The 15,482-nt window shown below is 35.0% G+C and overlaps 1 protein-coding gene across 2 annotated transcripts in view; it reads right to left on the bottom strand.

Moving 5' to 3' along the window:
- The window catches only part of LOC149185551 (uncharacterized), a 172,205-nt gene that overhangs the window by 124,650 nt on the left and 32,073 nt on the right, over positions 1-15,482 (bottom strand). The window contains exons 2-4 of one of the 2 annotated variants that reach the window (XM_089410725.1): positions 7,201-7,587; positions 2,598-2,719; positions 2,307-2,397 (exon numbers count right to left, since the gene is read on the bottom strand). In XM_089410725.1, the coding sequence (XP_089266851.1) occupies positions 2,307-2,397; positions 2,598-2,719; positions 7,201-7,490 (503 nt within the window). In that variant the 5' untranslated portion in view covers positions 7,491-7,587. The remainder of the gene's footprint in view (positions 1-2,306; positions 2,398-2,597; positions 2,720-7,200; positions 7,588-15,482) is intronic. The other variant, XM_089410724.1, reaches the window with a different exon arrangement.

Raw genomic sequence — 15,482 nt, 5'->3', positions numbered from 1 at the left:
TTCCTTGCACAGTTGGAGTCTTATTAGAGTTTTCATTAATTTTTGGAAGTCATTAACCTTGGAAAGCTTATTCTAGCCTTTTGCATTACAAGATTTAATTTTGTGTGGCTCAAATAATTTTGCTTCGGGTCGCAGGCCATTTTTGCATAGATCAATTTCTTTGAAGGCCATAAAATTTTATTTAAATTTTTTTAAAGAAGGTTGCAAGCCTTTTGGGCTTCTTTCTTGCTTTTGATTTATTATCTAACCCTTGCCATTTTTGCAGAGATCTAATATTTGGTTTAGCAAGGGTTTCATCAAATTCTTGGTTTGAAAGAATATTGTTTTTTGGGAAAGCAAATTAATTTTATAAAAGAGAATTGATTAAGCTTGGGATTTTAGGATTTAAAAAATTTCCATCCACAAAGTTTATTCCGCTTAATCCCTAGCATATACTTTTCCTTGATTTTAGACTTTAAATTATTTTTTGGAGTGGGGGAAAGTTGTTTTTTTTTGGATAAAGTCTATTGTTAAAATTGTAAAATTATTATAAAGTTTTTTCTCTCATAGGTATCTTGGGGAAGGATATTAAAATTCTATTTGAAAGTTCCTAAGATTATTAAAGCCCTCTCATTTCTCAGAAAAGGGGTTTTATTTGTAACTTTAATAAAATCATTTCTTTTTTTAGGGGAGCTTGGGATTATTTCCCATGGTATCTTGTCTCATCTTCTAGGAGGAGTCTTGAGTTATGCTAACTTCCTAACTCTTTAATTTTCTTGCATTTGTTAGAGTAGCTCACTAACCATTTAGATCTAGTTTCATTGTTAATCTAACTGCCATCTAGCTATTGTTTCTAACTTGCATTGCCTAAGCACTTCACTTGATTATCATCTATTGATCTAAATAGCTTTGGTTTATATTGAAATAGCATTTATTTGGCTAATAGATCTAAGTTCTATTGAAGTTGCTTATATCTCTCATCATTTAAATAAATTCTTGTGCTTTGTTTCACAAAAGAGCAAATTTCTAATTAAGAGCACTTGTGTTATTTCTCTAATTGACATTCTCCTTAAACGCTTTGTTTCATTGAGTAACTTTACATGCTTCATTGATCTTGTGATTTTGGGCTTAAAGTACTTTTCATCATAAGCGGATTAGCATTTCTCTCTTTGAAGCATATTATTTTAATTGCATCTCATTAAAGCATTGCACTAACATTTGCATTTCATTTGCATATTAGATCTAATCTTTGCATCTCACATAGATTACTCTTGCATTCATTCATCTAACTTTCCCTTTCAATTGGTTATTTGTAATTAGAATTGTGGGCTAACTATTTCCTTGCAAGCTTTTCCTTATATTCTTGTACTCAATTTAATGTATTTGTCTTTTGATTGTCATATCATAAATTAAGCATCTTTACTTGAAGTACAAGCTTTCTTTCTTGCAAGTTTTACCTTAAGTCTTATTGCTCATAATTTTAATTGCTTATAATCTCTTGGTTTCTTGTACTAGCGCTGGTCTTGCAACATTACTTATCTTATAGCTTGAAATATCCTTGTGCAAGTGTTATAATTTGTCTTGAGCATTGTTTATAAGGCACTAGTCTATCATCTATTTATCTCATTAAGTGTCTTATTGAATTAACTAAATCTATCTTTAATAACCACATTGCTCATTAATCACACTTGCAAATTAATTATAATCAAGTTCATAAGATAACTAAGTGTATCTCCTAGAACTTGTTGGTTCCCAACAAGTTTCCCCTTATCCTTCACCTCTCACCTTTAGAGACTACCCCCCTTAGCTTGCCTAGGAGATCGCTAGAACGGAGTGGGCAGAGATCAGAGTGACAGCCCTGCCCTGAGCATTGTGGCCCTTGGTATACACTTCGGGGGACAACAACGCCGACTTGTTCTCTTGTAGGCTGACTTGACCTTGGAGGGTCTTTTGACACAATTTTTACTCAAATAAATTATTTTGCCTCGATACAAGATACCCAATGGGGTCTATTACATATGAAAATGACTATTTTGACTCTTTGACATTATGACAAACCCTAGAAGCACACAATGAGTGCTTTGACCTAAAAATAAATTGACCTTGAGAATGAAACCCATGCTAAAATATATCAATAATAAATTTTTCTTTTCTCTTTACATCAAATACATAAAATCAAGAATAAATAAGACATTATGAAGACTGAACCTAGTTACATATTCCAACACCAAACAAATAATAATTTCTTTAACTGTTTATTGCATGAGAGTTTTTTAATCATTTCAAAAATTAAAAACTAAAAAAAAAAAACAGAAAATATAAATCACCTTTTAGGCACGCGTGGCAAAGCAACATCACATGCATAATCAGTGGTCAAAAGTTCATCAATAAACTCATCCACATGACTCAATCCAAAACCTGAAGACAAAATATTCTTCATTAATGAGTATAAAGGAACGATTAAATAAATTAAAAATGAGCAACAAAACCTAATCTTCATAGCACTTGCAACTTTAAGATATATTGAACATTTATGACAACAAAAACACACAGATAATAATAAAGGCACATTGTTTGGCATGTAAAATTGATCAGAAACAATAACTGCCAAAACTTACTTCCATCTGCAAGCTTACGTCGTAGCTTTCGATAGTCATTGTATAAAGGTTCCAAATATTGATAAACATCAGTTGGTTTACCAACAAGGCGCAAATACAAAGCTCCAAGGATTCGAACATATCTGAAGGAGATATATTGTAAATAATTCATTATAAGAACACAAAATTTAAGGATAACCATTTGACAGCACTTAAACCAAAGATGTTTCATAAACAAAGCACAAACCCTATATACACAATTGTGAAATTGTCAATGGCTGATGAGACTAATCCTATATATGCAATTGTGAAATTGTCCATCCAATAACAATCATCCATTCAAAAATGAAAAAAAACACTGCAACAAAAAACTTTCAAGACAATCAGTGGATAATATTAGGAATTTATACTACAAAGATGTAATTTTTAACTAATGAAACTCTATATGAGAGCTAACCTTTTCCAGCATCTCGATAGCCTATTCATCCTGCCAAATAATCAGAAACCAGTCTAGCATATATTTAAATTTTATTGTAGGGAATGTAACTCAATAGAAATCAGATTATCAGCACCTCACTTTGGATGTCATCCCTGTAAGATTCAATAATTATTTGAAGCCTACATATGACCATGTAGATTTAAATCACATATTGTAGTATGTACAGTTTGTATTTTCTCTTATGAATGTTTTAGCTGGCCTCCCTGCAAGGCTTGTTTTAACTGAAGTCTAAACATTTGACCTTCAAAACTTTTCCTGGCTGACCAGTTTTGCTCAGAATCCGGCCCAAAATTCAGCAAAATTGTTGAAATTGCAGATATCAGTTGTGGAAATTGCATAATCTGGGTGCACCAAGGATTTTTCGGGGCACTGAATCTATCTATGCATTCAAGAATGCAATTTGAGTAATGGAAAATTGCATTTTCACCAACAATCCCATAGCCAGATTCCAGTGACAGTTGCCAGAAAAACAAAAAAATTGAATGTTTAGAATTGTCCTTTGTTTTATCTTCAAGGAAATAAACTAAATGCCAGAAAACTTAATGCGATGTATCCGGAAGATAATCTACATAAAGATGAAACTCGCAGAAACCTCAAAGACGAAATAAAACTAATTTAGAAGCAAATATTAACATATTAGTTGAAGTATCCCATCTAAAATGTCCACCCTACAAATGTAATTTCTGCCGAGTTGGGATTCTCAACGAGTAACGTCACTCTCACATTAATTTTCTTAAGAAAAAGTCATTAAGCATATATTTGAAAACAACAAATTTTTTTGAAGAAACACATCTTAAATTCCATAGGATACATCATATAATCCTACATTAGCAAGCCAATGCATGAACATGTGAACTATCCCTCCCTACATAGGCAAGGAATACCAACATGTCTGCTTTGGCAGAAAATTCAAGAAAATCAATTTCTGAATAGTCCTAGCCTAGCAGAAAACTGTATCAGCAGATCAGATTTTTTTAATTTTAACTATGTTACCAGATCCGGCCTGCCAGAGTCTAATATCTTCCACAGATTGGATCCGGATACAGCAGGATCCAGCCCAGATCCATATCCTAATTGGAAATGCTGGAGGTTTTGCTCAGAATACATATCTGACCTTCTCAATGTCACTCATTTAGATCCTCTAGAAAGTCATTAAAACAAAACCATAAAATAATTCGTGGATTTTTAAAATATTAAGAAAGTAACTTGCATGGGGCCCTTAAACCCTAACAGGAACGAAATTTCTCCTACATTAAATTGGGGATCCAAATTGAGCATTAATGACAGCCTTACTATGACTCATTAACTGTTGTACTACATATGAATTAGCAACAGTGTCACATAACTAAATAGCAGCTGTACTATGACTCATTAACTGTTGTACTATATATGAATTAGCAACAGTGTCACATAACTAAATAGCAGCTGTACAATGAAACAATAACAGCTGTACTATGCAAATGACAGCAATATCAAACATCAAATGACAGATAAGATGCTGATTGATAGCAGGTTGTAATCTTCTTTTAGTGCATACCACGTCGTTTTTAAATGTAAGCCATACTCTGCAAATGCAAAACATGCTACAGCAGTTATAGCAGGCTGATCTGTATTGATTATCATTACAGTAAGCCAAACTGCATTTATTATTGCGTAGACTTAGAAGTTTGTGCATATAAACTAGTATATATTATAAATAGAGCAGAGATTGCCTTATTCTCTATCAATCATTCTTCATTTTCCTCTTAATAAATACACTGACTTCAGCATTAACTTTTAATTTTAAATTCATTGTAATTGCAACATTAATGGTAGTAATGATTTTTTTATAGAAGTAATTGAATCAATAGTTATAGCATTAAATGCAAGATTTATTTAGCATTAGAAACAGTCCAACAGTGTGTTGATAACATCACCGATTTTTGTCAATGTGCCAAAAAATTGTGATTTCTAACTTAAGCGAATTTTCAGATTTTTGCCAAAAAAAAAATCTGATTTTGAGAAAAATGAATATATTTTGTATTTTTAATGTTTGCCGTGGTTTTCCCACGGGTTTTAGCTCAATTGGTGATCACCTTGTTATGAAGTAATATGTAAAGCATGAGATTCAAAGTTCAAATCCCTGTGGGTTAGAGTCTAGACCAACAAAAAAAAAAATGTTTGCCGTGGTTTGCAGATTTTTTTGCCAATGTTTCACCTAAAAATAGACACTGCTAAATCTAGCAACTTCTGGCATGTTAATGAAATCAGGCTCATCGAATTCAATTTTCTGCAAGGAATCCAAACATATGCTCAGAATTGTCATGCGAGCCCTAAACCCTTAACTACTAAAAATAGCAATGTCTCACATATCGCCCAAAACAAGCTTTATCAGCATAGTGAACTCACAAGTATCCCAAATATGTAATCATCTCTGAATTGTGGACCTCCAAACACTATCTCCTAAAAAGTAGGACAACTGCTAAAAAGTAAAAATAGCAATCTCCCCAAAACTGATGATTAATGCCTCTGAAAAGCCTCTGACTCCGAAATGAACTCAAATCACTGAAAAACCTGTACATGATGTCTATGAAAGCCATCTCTGACCTGTGTGAAAACTCTCTGAATACCAGCCTGATGAAAACTAGCTGGCTCTTAACCCTCTAATTCTAATAGGCAAATCTAAGGGTTAAGAAGGCCCAAATAGGAGTCTTTGTCTGAGTCACTATGGATAACAAACTAAGATGAAATAGGGGCGAAGTAGCAAATTGCAACGTAGATGTCTTTGGGGAGAGGGTCAAATACACGATGTTGAATCCCAATGAACCTGGTAAACTCATCTAAAACAACTAGGATATGGCCAGGAAATGGAAATGGGGCAGGCTCTCTTCTCAGCTAGTTGGGCATGAGACTGTTGCAAAGGAGACAAGTAACTAGTTCATTTGGTTGCTCAAAATTATGTCAGTGAGGCCTACAGTGCTGATTTTAGGATGCCTGAATTTGGGGTTCTAGATCCCTTGGGTCAAGAGTCGGTGGCATGGGATATGACAATAGGAGTGCCGACATTTCTTGAGACCAAGGGTGCTAAGGCCTGAATGTTTTTGAGTCACAAAGCCCTTTGCAGAGGGAGCTTGCTCTAGATGAATTGAAGACACAGGCAGAGGAGGGACAGATCAGCAGCCATATTTCAGCTATGGAGCATGGGGTTCCTCCTCTTTCTCGACACTATGATGGGTACTTTACTCAAGGGGCAAAGATCAATTCTATTGAGAACAAGGTCGAAATGATTTGACCTTGCATTGAATCTCCTTGCTGTGATTTTTTGGGTGAACAGTCGCAACTGATAGCAGAAGCACATGCTTTCCCATCTGCCTCTGAAAGAGGTCCTGAAGTATTGTGCCCTATTAGTTCCACTGATATTAGGGTCAAAGGTTCAGGCCAGATCTTAGAGCCTCCTATGAAGAAGTCAGATTCAGAAGCATCGGGAGGTAGGTGTCCTCAAGCAAGGGTGCTTATGTTTCCAAATTTTTCAGTAAAGGCTGTGCATTATCTTTGTTTCAAGCTAGCCTAACCTCCTCTCCTCCTAGCTTTTGGACTCAAGGTGCCAAGAGAAGAGGAAAAACTAGGCCACTCGCTATCTTTTTTGTAGGCTGTCAGGTATAGATCTTGGCTTATACCTTTCTGTGGTCTTGCTATGTTAGGCTTTGAGAGTGATACAGGTTTCTTTCACAAGATGCTCTAAAATTTACCCTGTTATATCGGGCTTCTTTTTGGTTATAAGGGCGAAACTATGGAGATGGATTTAACACCATATATTTGATTCAGGTTTATTTTGTTTTATTTTGAAGGTGCCCCATCTTGGCCAGTATAGATGAGAACAGTCAGATATGTATGAACACTCTGTGCTTTTGTTGTAATGCCTCAGTGCCTTATTGCATATGAAAGAACTAAAAGAATTTTTCCTTGGAAAAAAAAATCATGCACTTAGTAAAAACTACTGTTCACTCGGTTTTTAACAACAAATTATCATGCACTAGGAACCAGTCCTAAGTTAGAACAAATGCTGCTTCTAAAGTAGATGACCAACAAATTAAAATGAAGCCCCAAAAAATAAAAAATTAGTTAAAACTTGAACAAATGCCTTACTTGTAATCTTCATTCTTGATAAACTCTACGACAATCTCCTTCTCTGGTTGAATTTGAAGCATCTTCATCATAAGGCACATAAATGGAGTAGCTTTTCTGTTCCCTCCATAAGTGCCTCCAAAGTGGTCAAGCTCCATGGCTTTGTCTACCAATGTTTCAGCTGTCAGTCCAAAACATTGTTCCTTCCAATATGAATTCTGGTAGATCTTTGACCGTAGGATCTTCTCCACCAAATTCTGAGGGTTTGTTCCATGAACACTCTTGGCCGCTGGATCTGTTCTGTTTGCCATTCGTGTCTTATATAGACATCAAACACCTTGCCAATTTCACAAAGCCTAGAACGCCATTACAAGCACAAAGATACCATAAACACCATCAAAATATCTCCTGATTAAAAACTTTTCTGACATAAAGTAGTGCCCTTAAATTAAATGCATACAGACACTATAATTTATTTTCATGGAATATATATTAGTTCACTATATTAGTTTTTAAATTTCATCATTTCAGTGTTCAAATTCATAAATTATCTAATAATTTTAGTTCTAATGTTGTGATTCATGAATGGTTTTGATTTTAAACATCAAATGTATTTTCTAAAATTTTAAAAAATATTATTATATATTTTTGTACTTGCCGTATCCTCCTCGTATCCGGATCCTGCCTTTTCAAAAATGCAACGGATCCGTATCCGGATCCGGATCCGTATCTGTATCCGTATCCGAATCCTGGTAACTTAGCTATAAGCTAAATTCAGAATGGAGAAGATGAGGTGGATGACACTAAGGTCACAGGCACAGTTGTTAGACATTATCGGTTGGCAAAACAGATCCCAAAAGCCTATAGCTCACCATCACTTATCTGCACTTCTGAAACATTGTCTTCAATTTGTTGCCAAGGCCTCTACCACCTGGGTTCTTTGTTTTTCTGTGTAGGGTTTCATACAGTATCAGCTCCAATCATCAATGACCTCTAATTGCATTCAGCAATGTTACCCCTCATACGAGGCAACCCTAGTGAATTTCTTCACTAGCTCTTGTATGTTTGAGCTTTGGACAGCCAGGGCACTTGTTTTCATGAGCTGGAGGGTTTGATAGCATGTGGAAGGACTACATGATGTCGCATAATACTTCTTCGGCAGTTGGTTTCATTCAGATTTTTAGGCGTTTTCACAGTTCCCAAGGTAGTTCACACTATAGAGGCAGCTCATAGTTCCCAAGGCACTAGTCACATCATCCGAGGCATTTTGGGGCCCATGAATCCCAAGGCACTGGTCATATTATCCAAGACACTATGGAGCTATTTCTACATACATGGGTCTTCTCCTGACATGTGTTTCCTTCACTTTTGGAGGCATAATTCACTTGATTCGAGGATCGACCTCTTTTGGAGGACTTATCTACAAGTTGTTTTAGCACATGGGAGCACTTTTTGACTGGGGAAGAGTCATTTCCTAGTTTGTGGAGGTTGCTTGCATGACTTGAGGGTGTTCCTTCACCTTACAAACTTAACATGTGGATGATAAAGATGGCTTAGAGTAGTATTCATCTCTTTTTGGAGCTTATGTACCTCACACATGTGACTGTTCCTTCATTTGGTGCTAGACAACATATTTTGACTATTTTTCATTGGAGGAGCATATTACCATATTTTGAGGGTCCCCCTTGCATTTTGGAGAGACATTGAGATCTTTGTACCCTAGTCGACCTCTCTTTTGTTGGATGACCTCCTCTCATGGAGGGTTTCTTGTACAGATGGCACATCTTTGCTGTATTTTGAATATCTCCTTTAATTTGTGACGAGTCTTTTTTATAGCTCTCATGAGAAAGATCAAAGGGGATAGAAAACAATAAAGAATGAGAAGAATGAAGAGGCCTCCTCTATAAATAAAGGCTCTCCTGTCACTCCAATTTGTTGTTGTTGGATACGTCTTTGAGAATGCAACTTAGTTGAACACCTACTTATCAGAGGTTTTGGTGTCAATACTTGGAGCTCTTCTCTCTTTGTAACGTCCTCTAAGAATTGAGGACAAATAGGACAAAGTAGCCTATCAATCCCTGTAGGATATAGTCATAGTTACCAAATTCGAATTCAAATACGAATTCGAATTCAATTCGATACGGAAAAAATTCGACTACTTAAAATTCAATACGGGAAAAATTCGGAAATATAGATCTTATAAATTTTAATTATTTAAAAAATATATATATTTTTACTTTCTATCTTCTTGAACTAATTATTTATAAACTAAAACAATTGAAAATACTATAAATATATTTAATATTATATAATTCTATAAAAAAAAAGACCATAAACCTATATTATTTTTAGAAAAGAGTAATTACCTCAAATCATAAATTTTAATATCTCTCTTAAAAATGAAAAATAATTTCATTATTAATCAATAACTAAAATCTAAATTCATGCTCATAGATTTAGCCATTCCAAGTGGATCTAGTTGAAAGCACACTTTCAAAAGTTGATTTTGTTCTTCTAGTTAAACGCTTCACATTCTACTCATTCCAAGTGGATCTAGTTGAAAGCACACTTTCAAAAGTTGATTTTGTTCTTTTAGTTAAAAGTTGCACATTCTACTCATTCTAGGCCGGGGAAGCACACCCAAACCTTAATTCATGGTTTTCCATTTTGGAGTGTACAAAACATAGTTACCAAATTTGAAAAAAAATATGTATAAAATTTAATATGGAAAAAATTCCAAATTATATATCTTACAAATATTTATAAATAAGAAATTATTAATCTTTGTTGTAATTTATTATTTTAGTAACTATAAACTTACTATTTTCTACCATATTTCAATATGACACTGATTGTTTTTCAAAAATGCAAATTTTCTAATATACAATTTACTGTTTATATACCTTTTAATATAGAAATTTCCATTTTATATAGAAATTATATCTTACAAATATTTGTAAATAAGAATTTAATGACCTTTGTTACATGAATTTATTATTTTAGTAACTATAAACTTACTATTTTCTACCATATTTCAAGATGACACTAATGGTTTTTCACAAATGCAAATTTTCTAATATGCAATTTACTGTTTATATACCTTTTAATATAGAAATTTCCATTTTATATAGAAATTATATATCTTACAAATATTTATATATAGGAATTTAATAATCTTTGTTACATGAATTTATTATTTTAGTAACTATAAACTTACTATTTTCTCCCATATTTTAATATGAAACTGATTGTTTTTTATAAATACAAAATTTCTAATATACAATTTACTCTTTATATACTTTTTAATATAAAAATTTCAATTTTTTAGATATTAAATTTTTTATTAACAAAAAACTTTACAAAATTAAACCACAATTATAATTTTTTAATATAAAACTTTTTTTTTTAATATTAAATTTTATATTTACAATTATTTCTTTTATCAAATTCCATAATTTTTCATATACAATTAACAAGTTATTATAACTTTTTTTAAATATATCAATTTACCAAAAATAACAATATTAAATTTATTATTCACATGACCCCATACCGAATTCGAATTAACGAATTTTCACTTGAACCGAACCGAATAGCCGTATTTCCGAATTTTCCAGGCCGATACGGCCGAACTTGGTAACTATGGATATAGTCCTCCATAAAGGAGGGAAACCCCAAAAATCCAAACTGTTGGGAAAGTTTTGGGGCAGTTGAGCAAAGGAACCCAAAAATTGGGGCTTGAAGTAAAGTTTACTCAACCATTTTGAAAGAAGAGGCCCCTCTAGGAAATCTATAAATATGAGAGGAATGAATTCATTTTGGGCATCAAGTATGGATCAATTTATCTCTGTTTTTTGAGCATGAGGCTCCGAGGGTTTTAAGACCCCTTTACCCTATCAATTTCAGTAGTGAAAGATTCCACCCTAGTTGACAAAACCTTTTACTATTTTTTTCTACTTGTTCTGGGCACAGGATATATCATCTGGAAGACAGCGCAGTTCTCTGTTGGTTGGTTTATTGAATTGGCACAGGACAATATATGGAAGGGCAGTGAAACTCTGTTATGTTTTTTTTATCCCGGTTTTGGCACAGGTTTTCCCTCCATATCGAATCAGCGGAATCTTTAAGTTCTGAAGTAACACCTGGTAGCAAAATTGAACTCTTCACTGAAACTTAAAATCCAGCCAAATCATAGTTCTCTGCAGGACAACCTGCAGATCCTAAGATAAAGAATTTCTGAGTCATAACGCTGAGCAACATAACCTTCTGTTGTTCTGAGGCTGGAGTTCTGATTAAGTATATCCGCAGTTTCATTTGAAGACAAGTCACAGTTGAATTATGGACTGAATCGAGCCTTGCAGGATTCCGCAAACTTGCTACGTACATCACTTCGAAACGGATCCCAAAGTCTGGCACAATCGCACAACCTGTACGTAATCCAATCTGAGCAATTAGTCGGTGTCCAATTGTACAGTTGTTTCATTCCAGGAACGCTGAGCGAGGACAGTTTTTGTGCCTCGTACCACAGGCCAAAGCATTAACAAAGATTTTGTGCCGTCATTTGATTCTTCGGACACCGAGGCAGGAGCAGTGTTATAAGGACCCAACTGAACGGGCCGGTTCAGACTAATCTGACCGTTTTGAGGCAAAAACTGGTTCGAACCAGTGACTTGAACCATTTTTGTCCGGTTCGATACGGTAAAGCCACATAGAACGCAAGTGGGACCTTTTTTGCTTTTTTTCTTTTAAAGTTTGTCTTAGCTGGGCACTAGCCCATAATAGGTGCCTATTAGCCTAATATTCAAGCATATGGCCCTACTATTGCTATGCATTTCATGGTAATGTTAAAAATTTAAGTAAAATGATGGAAAATGAAAGTAGTGACATTCTCCTTTAACTTTTATTTTCCATCCTTTTACTTAAATTTTTAACATTACCATGAAATGACTCAGAATGTGAGAGTGGTTTTGACCTCATTGAAGTTCATATATAGAAAGTAGAATTTTAGATCTCACTCAAAATCCAGCAGACTTAACAGTTTTCCAGGATTTTAGGATTGGGGGGATTGCAACGCTACATTGGATTTTCTCATGTACAAGGGTATGGAACTAGTATTTAATCAAGAGCACCAAGCCCTCTATGTACCTTGATGTTAGCGGCCTTGGTTGTTGAACTCCTCTATCATGAACCTACTTGAAAAAATACCCATCACTCAACAAAATCTTGACTTGACATGTTATAATTTTTCTAATCTTAAATTAATGCTTAGAGGGTGATATTGATGACAAAGATCCCAATATAGGTAATGATTTTGATGATATGTAGGTATTTGTTGTAGCATATTTTTTTTGGATGCTAGAGGCCATGTGGAGCTTGTTTGCTGATGTATTTTCGATTTAGAGATGGATTGCTCTTGGTGGTATTTTGGTTATGTGCACCCTTACATGCTATATAAATGAGAACTTTTGCTTATTTGTGTACAAATGGTTTGGATTCATATGGATGCACATGAATATATATGTTTTTCTTTAAAACTTGAATATTTTGTGTTTTTGTTTGACCGGTTTTTTGGTCCAGTTTTTTTACCGGTTTCCGTATGGTTCTGACCGGTTTTTTGGTCCGGTTTTTTTACCGGTTTCCGTACAGTTCTGACCGGTTTCCGGTCCGGGGGGTATACCGGTTCAATTACCAGTTTGGTTCTGATAACTATGCGCAGGAGTGAGGAAGTTTTTTCGAGCTCGTTTCACAAGATCAAGGCTATAACAGTGAGCGAAGATCATGTGCAGATATTGGAGAGTAGATTGAAGCCAATCAGAGTTATAGGCCAAATCCGAACCTGAGGTCAATCCAGATATCTCATTAATTTTCAGTATGCAGAAAGGCTCGGACCACTAATTAGGGTATTTTATTAAATTGGTGCACACTATTTGGATTGCATTGAAAATTATATTGGTTAAGCTTGTTCCAGATCATGTATTCATCATCGATAAGTATCATTTCGTTTAAAAGTTAGAAGGATAAATACTTGGTTAAGTATTAGACGAATTGTCCCAGTGTGTTGAATGTGGAACATTTGTGATGTTGTGTCCCATTGGTATGAATCTATGAACCATATAATGCACTAAAAGGTTAATTGTTGTGTTGATTGAAGGGAAAAAATTTATTGCTCTATTTCAATTTATTGCAACAATTGGCACGCTTTATTGCAGAAGATGTTACTGGTGTTGAATTAATTTATGTATTGAAAGAAAATTGTTGAAATCCTACGAAACCCTAGCATAAATTGTCCTAGCTCGCTACAATCGTATCGGAGCGTTGGAATCCTACCAACCTATGAGTTTTGTGCATGTTTCTGGGAGACACAAGTAACGTTACAATCAGGAAGAATAAGGGTAATCGCAAGACAGCCATGGAAGGTAAGGAGGAACGAGGAGATCTAGACATCGGGGATCTCTTACATGTATTGATACATGGTCAGATAGAAATATCAAATTTGATATTACAGAGGCAACAACAAAGACAACAGTTAATGCAAACGTTGGCCCAAGGTCAACAACTTGCTCAGCTGATGACTCATCTCATAGGGAATGAAAGTGTTGCTTGCAACAACAAAACTAACATGGAGGGGAGTGGGAATCATAACCCCGATTATCCTAACACCAGGGAACCCAACAGACGGAGCCACTGACCATTGCTTCCTCAATTCATGAATAATCAAGCCGCAGCAAACCAAGAAGTTGTTGAACCAAACAAATTGTTGGACAGTTACTTTCAGGAATATGTCGTGCTAGAAGAGAACACGGGAGTTGCCATGACCTTCAATGAATACAGTAATTTCATATTCGGAAACATACCCAGGGGATAGCCTAATTCTGATCTAATACGCAAAGTGAGTAAACTTTCCCTTCCCTCATTTGATGGATCATCTAAATGTAAAGCAAGAGCTTGGGTGCAGAAATTGGACACCTACTTCAGGCTCAACCTTATGGCAGAAACAGACGCGATCCAATTTGCCACATTGCATCTTAAAGGGGAAGCGCATGAATGGTGGTATCATGGTTTAGTAACATTGGGGCATGCCAACATTACCTCTTAAGAAGATTTTACGCAAAGGTTGTGTTGACATGGCTAATGCTCGCTATGCCAACAAGGGGAACTAACCCGATCGCAAGCCCCAATTAGACCTGCTTTCGTTTGGAATGGCTAGCTTCGACAGGTTTTAAGGGACCCCGTAAACTGTTTGAACATGTCGAAAGATTGCTTCCGAGAGGAAGACCTCAATTAAATCAACAAAATAAAACAGCTAACCACTATGTATTAAATCCTATCTATACTACTACTACTCTAATCTAGTCCTAGCTATCCTAATCTATCCTGCAAGAGCATAATACAGAGGTTTAAACATCATATATATATATATATATATATGTTCAGCAGGAGCGTGATAAAGAAGGTTAAACATCATGCATAGATTCAAGTCCAAATGAATCAATCACTGAATTCACAGCTGGACAAGACTGTATTAAAGCTAAATTGCAATCCAATCACTCATATAGGAATCCACATTCTTCTATGGAATTAAAACTGCAACTGATGTTTAATTTAGTTTCAAATCAGAGACCATTCACAAGTTAACCATGAAACTAAATCACATTCAATTTAACAAGACTAATAGTGAACTGTAAGTCATCAATATGCATAAATATAAATCACATTTACATTCATGCCAGTAACAACACTCTGATCCAAAACAATACAATGAGTCTGAAACTAAAGGCTCCTTCTTCCCTCAAAAACAGTCCTCCTCATTCACAATAAAGCAACACTGTTCTTCTCGAAAATCAAAATCCATTTCTCCTCTTTGGAGGTAATACTTGTTGTCGCGCAGATTGACACGACAACGCTCAGACCGGGGGCTGTCACCCTGATCCCCGATCCTCCGTTTAAGCCTGTCTCCCACGGCTAAGGGGGGTAGACCCTATGATATGACGAAGACCAACTGTCAACTAGTTGGTTGGGAGACACGAGACACGATATGATAAGCACTAGATGGATTTAGAAATTTAAAAAACCAGTGCCTTGTGGAGTAAATATTTAATCGCTTAATTGTCAGAAGCTGCAACAATAACCATGTAGAGCAAGCATTTATCATCAAAGCTAGAACGATGAAAGATATCAGTTAAAACGACAACGCTCTTATAATGACAAAGGCTCAACAACGACATCCAGTAATTAGGAAAATTTTGATCAAAGCTTTAAACAACCACGCAAATGCAACAAATATTCATGATAAACATTTATTC

Source organism: Pinus tabuliformis, chromosome 3_1, assembly GCF_031772625.1.
Source record: "Pinus tabuliformis cultivar Carrire ecotype Pingquan chromosome 3_1, CPIR1, whole genome shotgun sequence".
Classification (NCBI taxonomy): domain Eukaryota; kingdom Viridiplantae; phylum Streptophyta; class Pinopsida; order Pinales; family Pinaceae; genus Pinus; species Pinus tabuliformis.
This window is presented reverse-complemented; position numbering and strand designations above follow the sequence as displayed.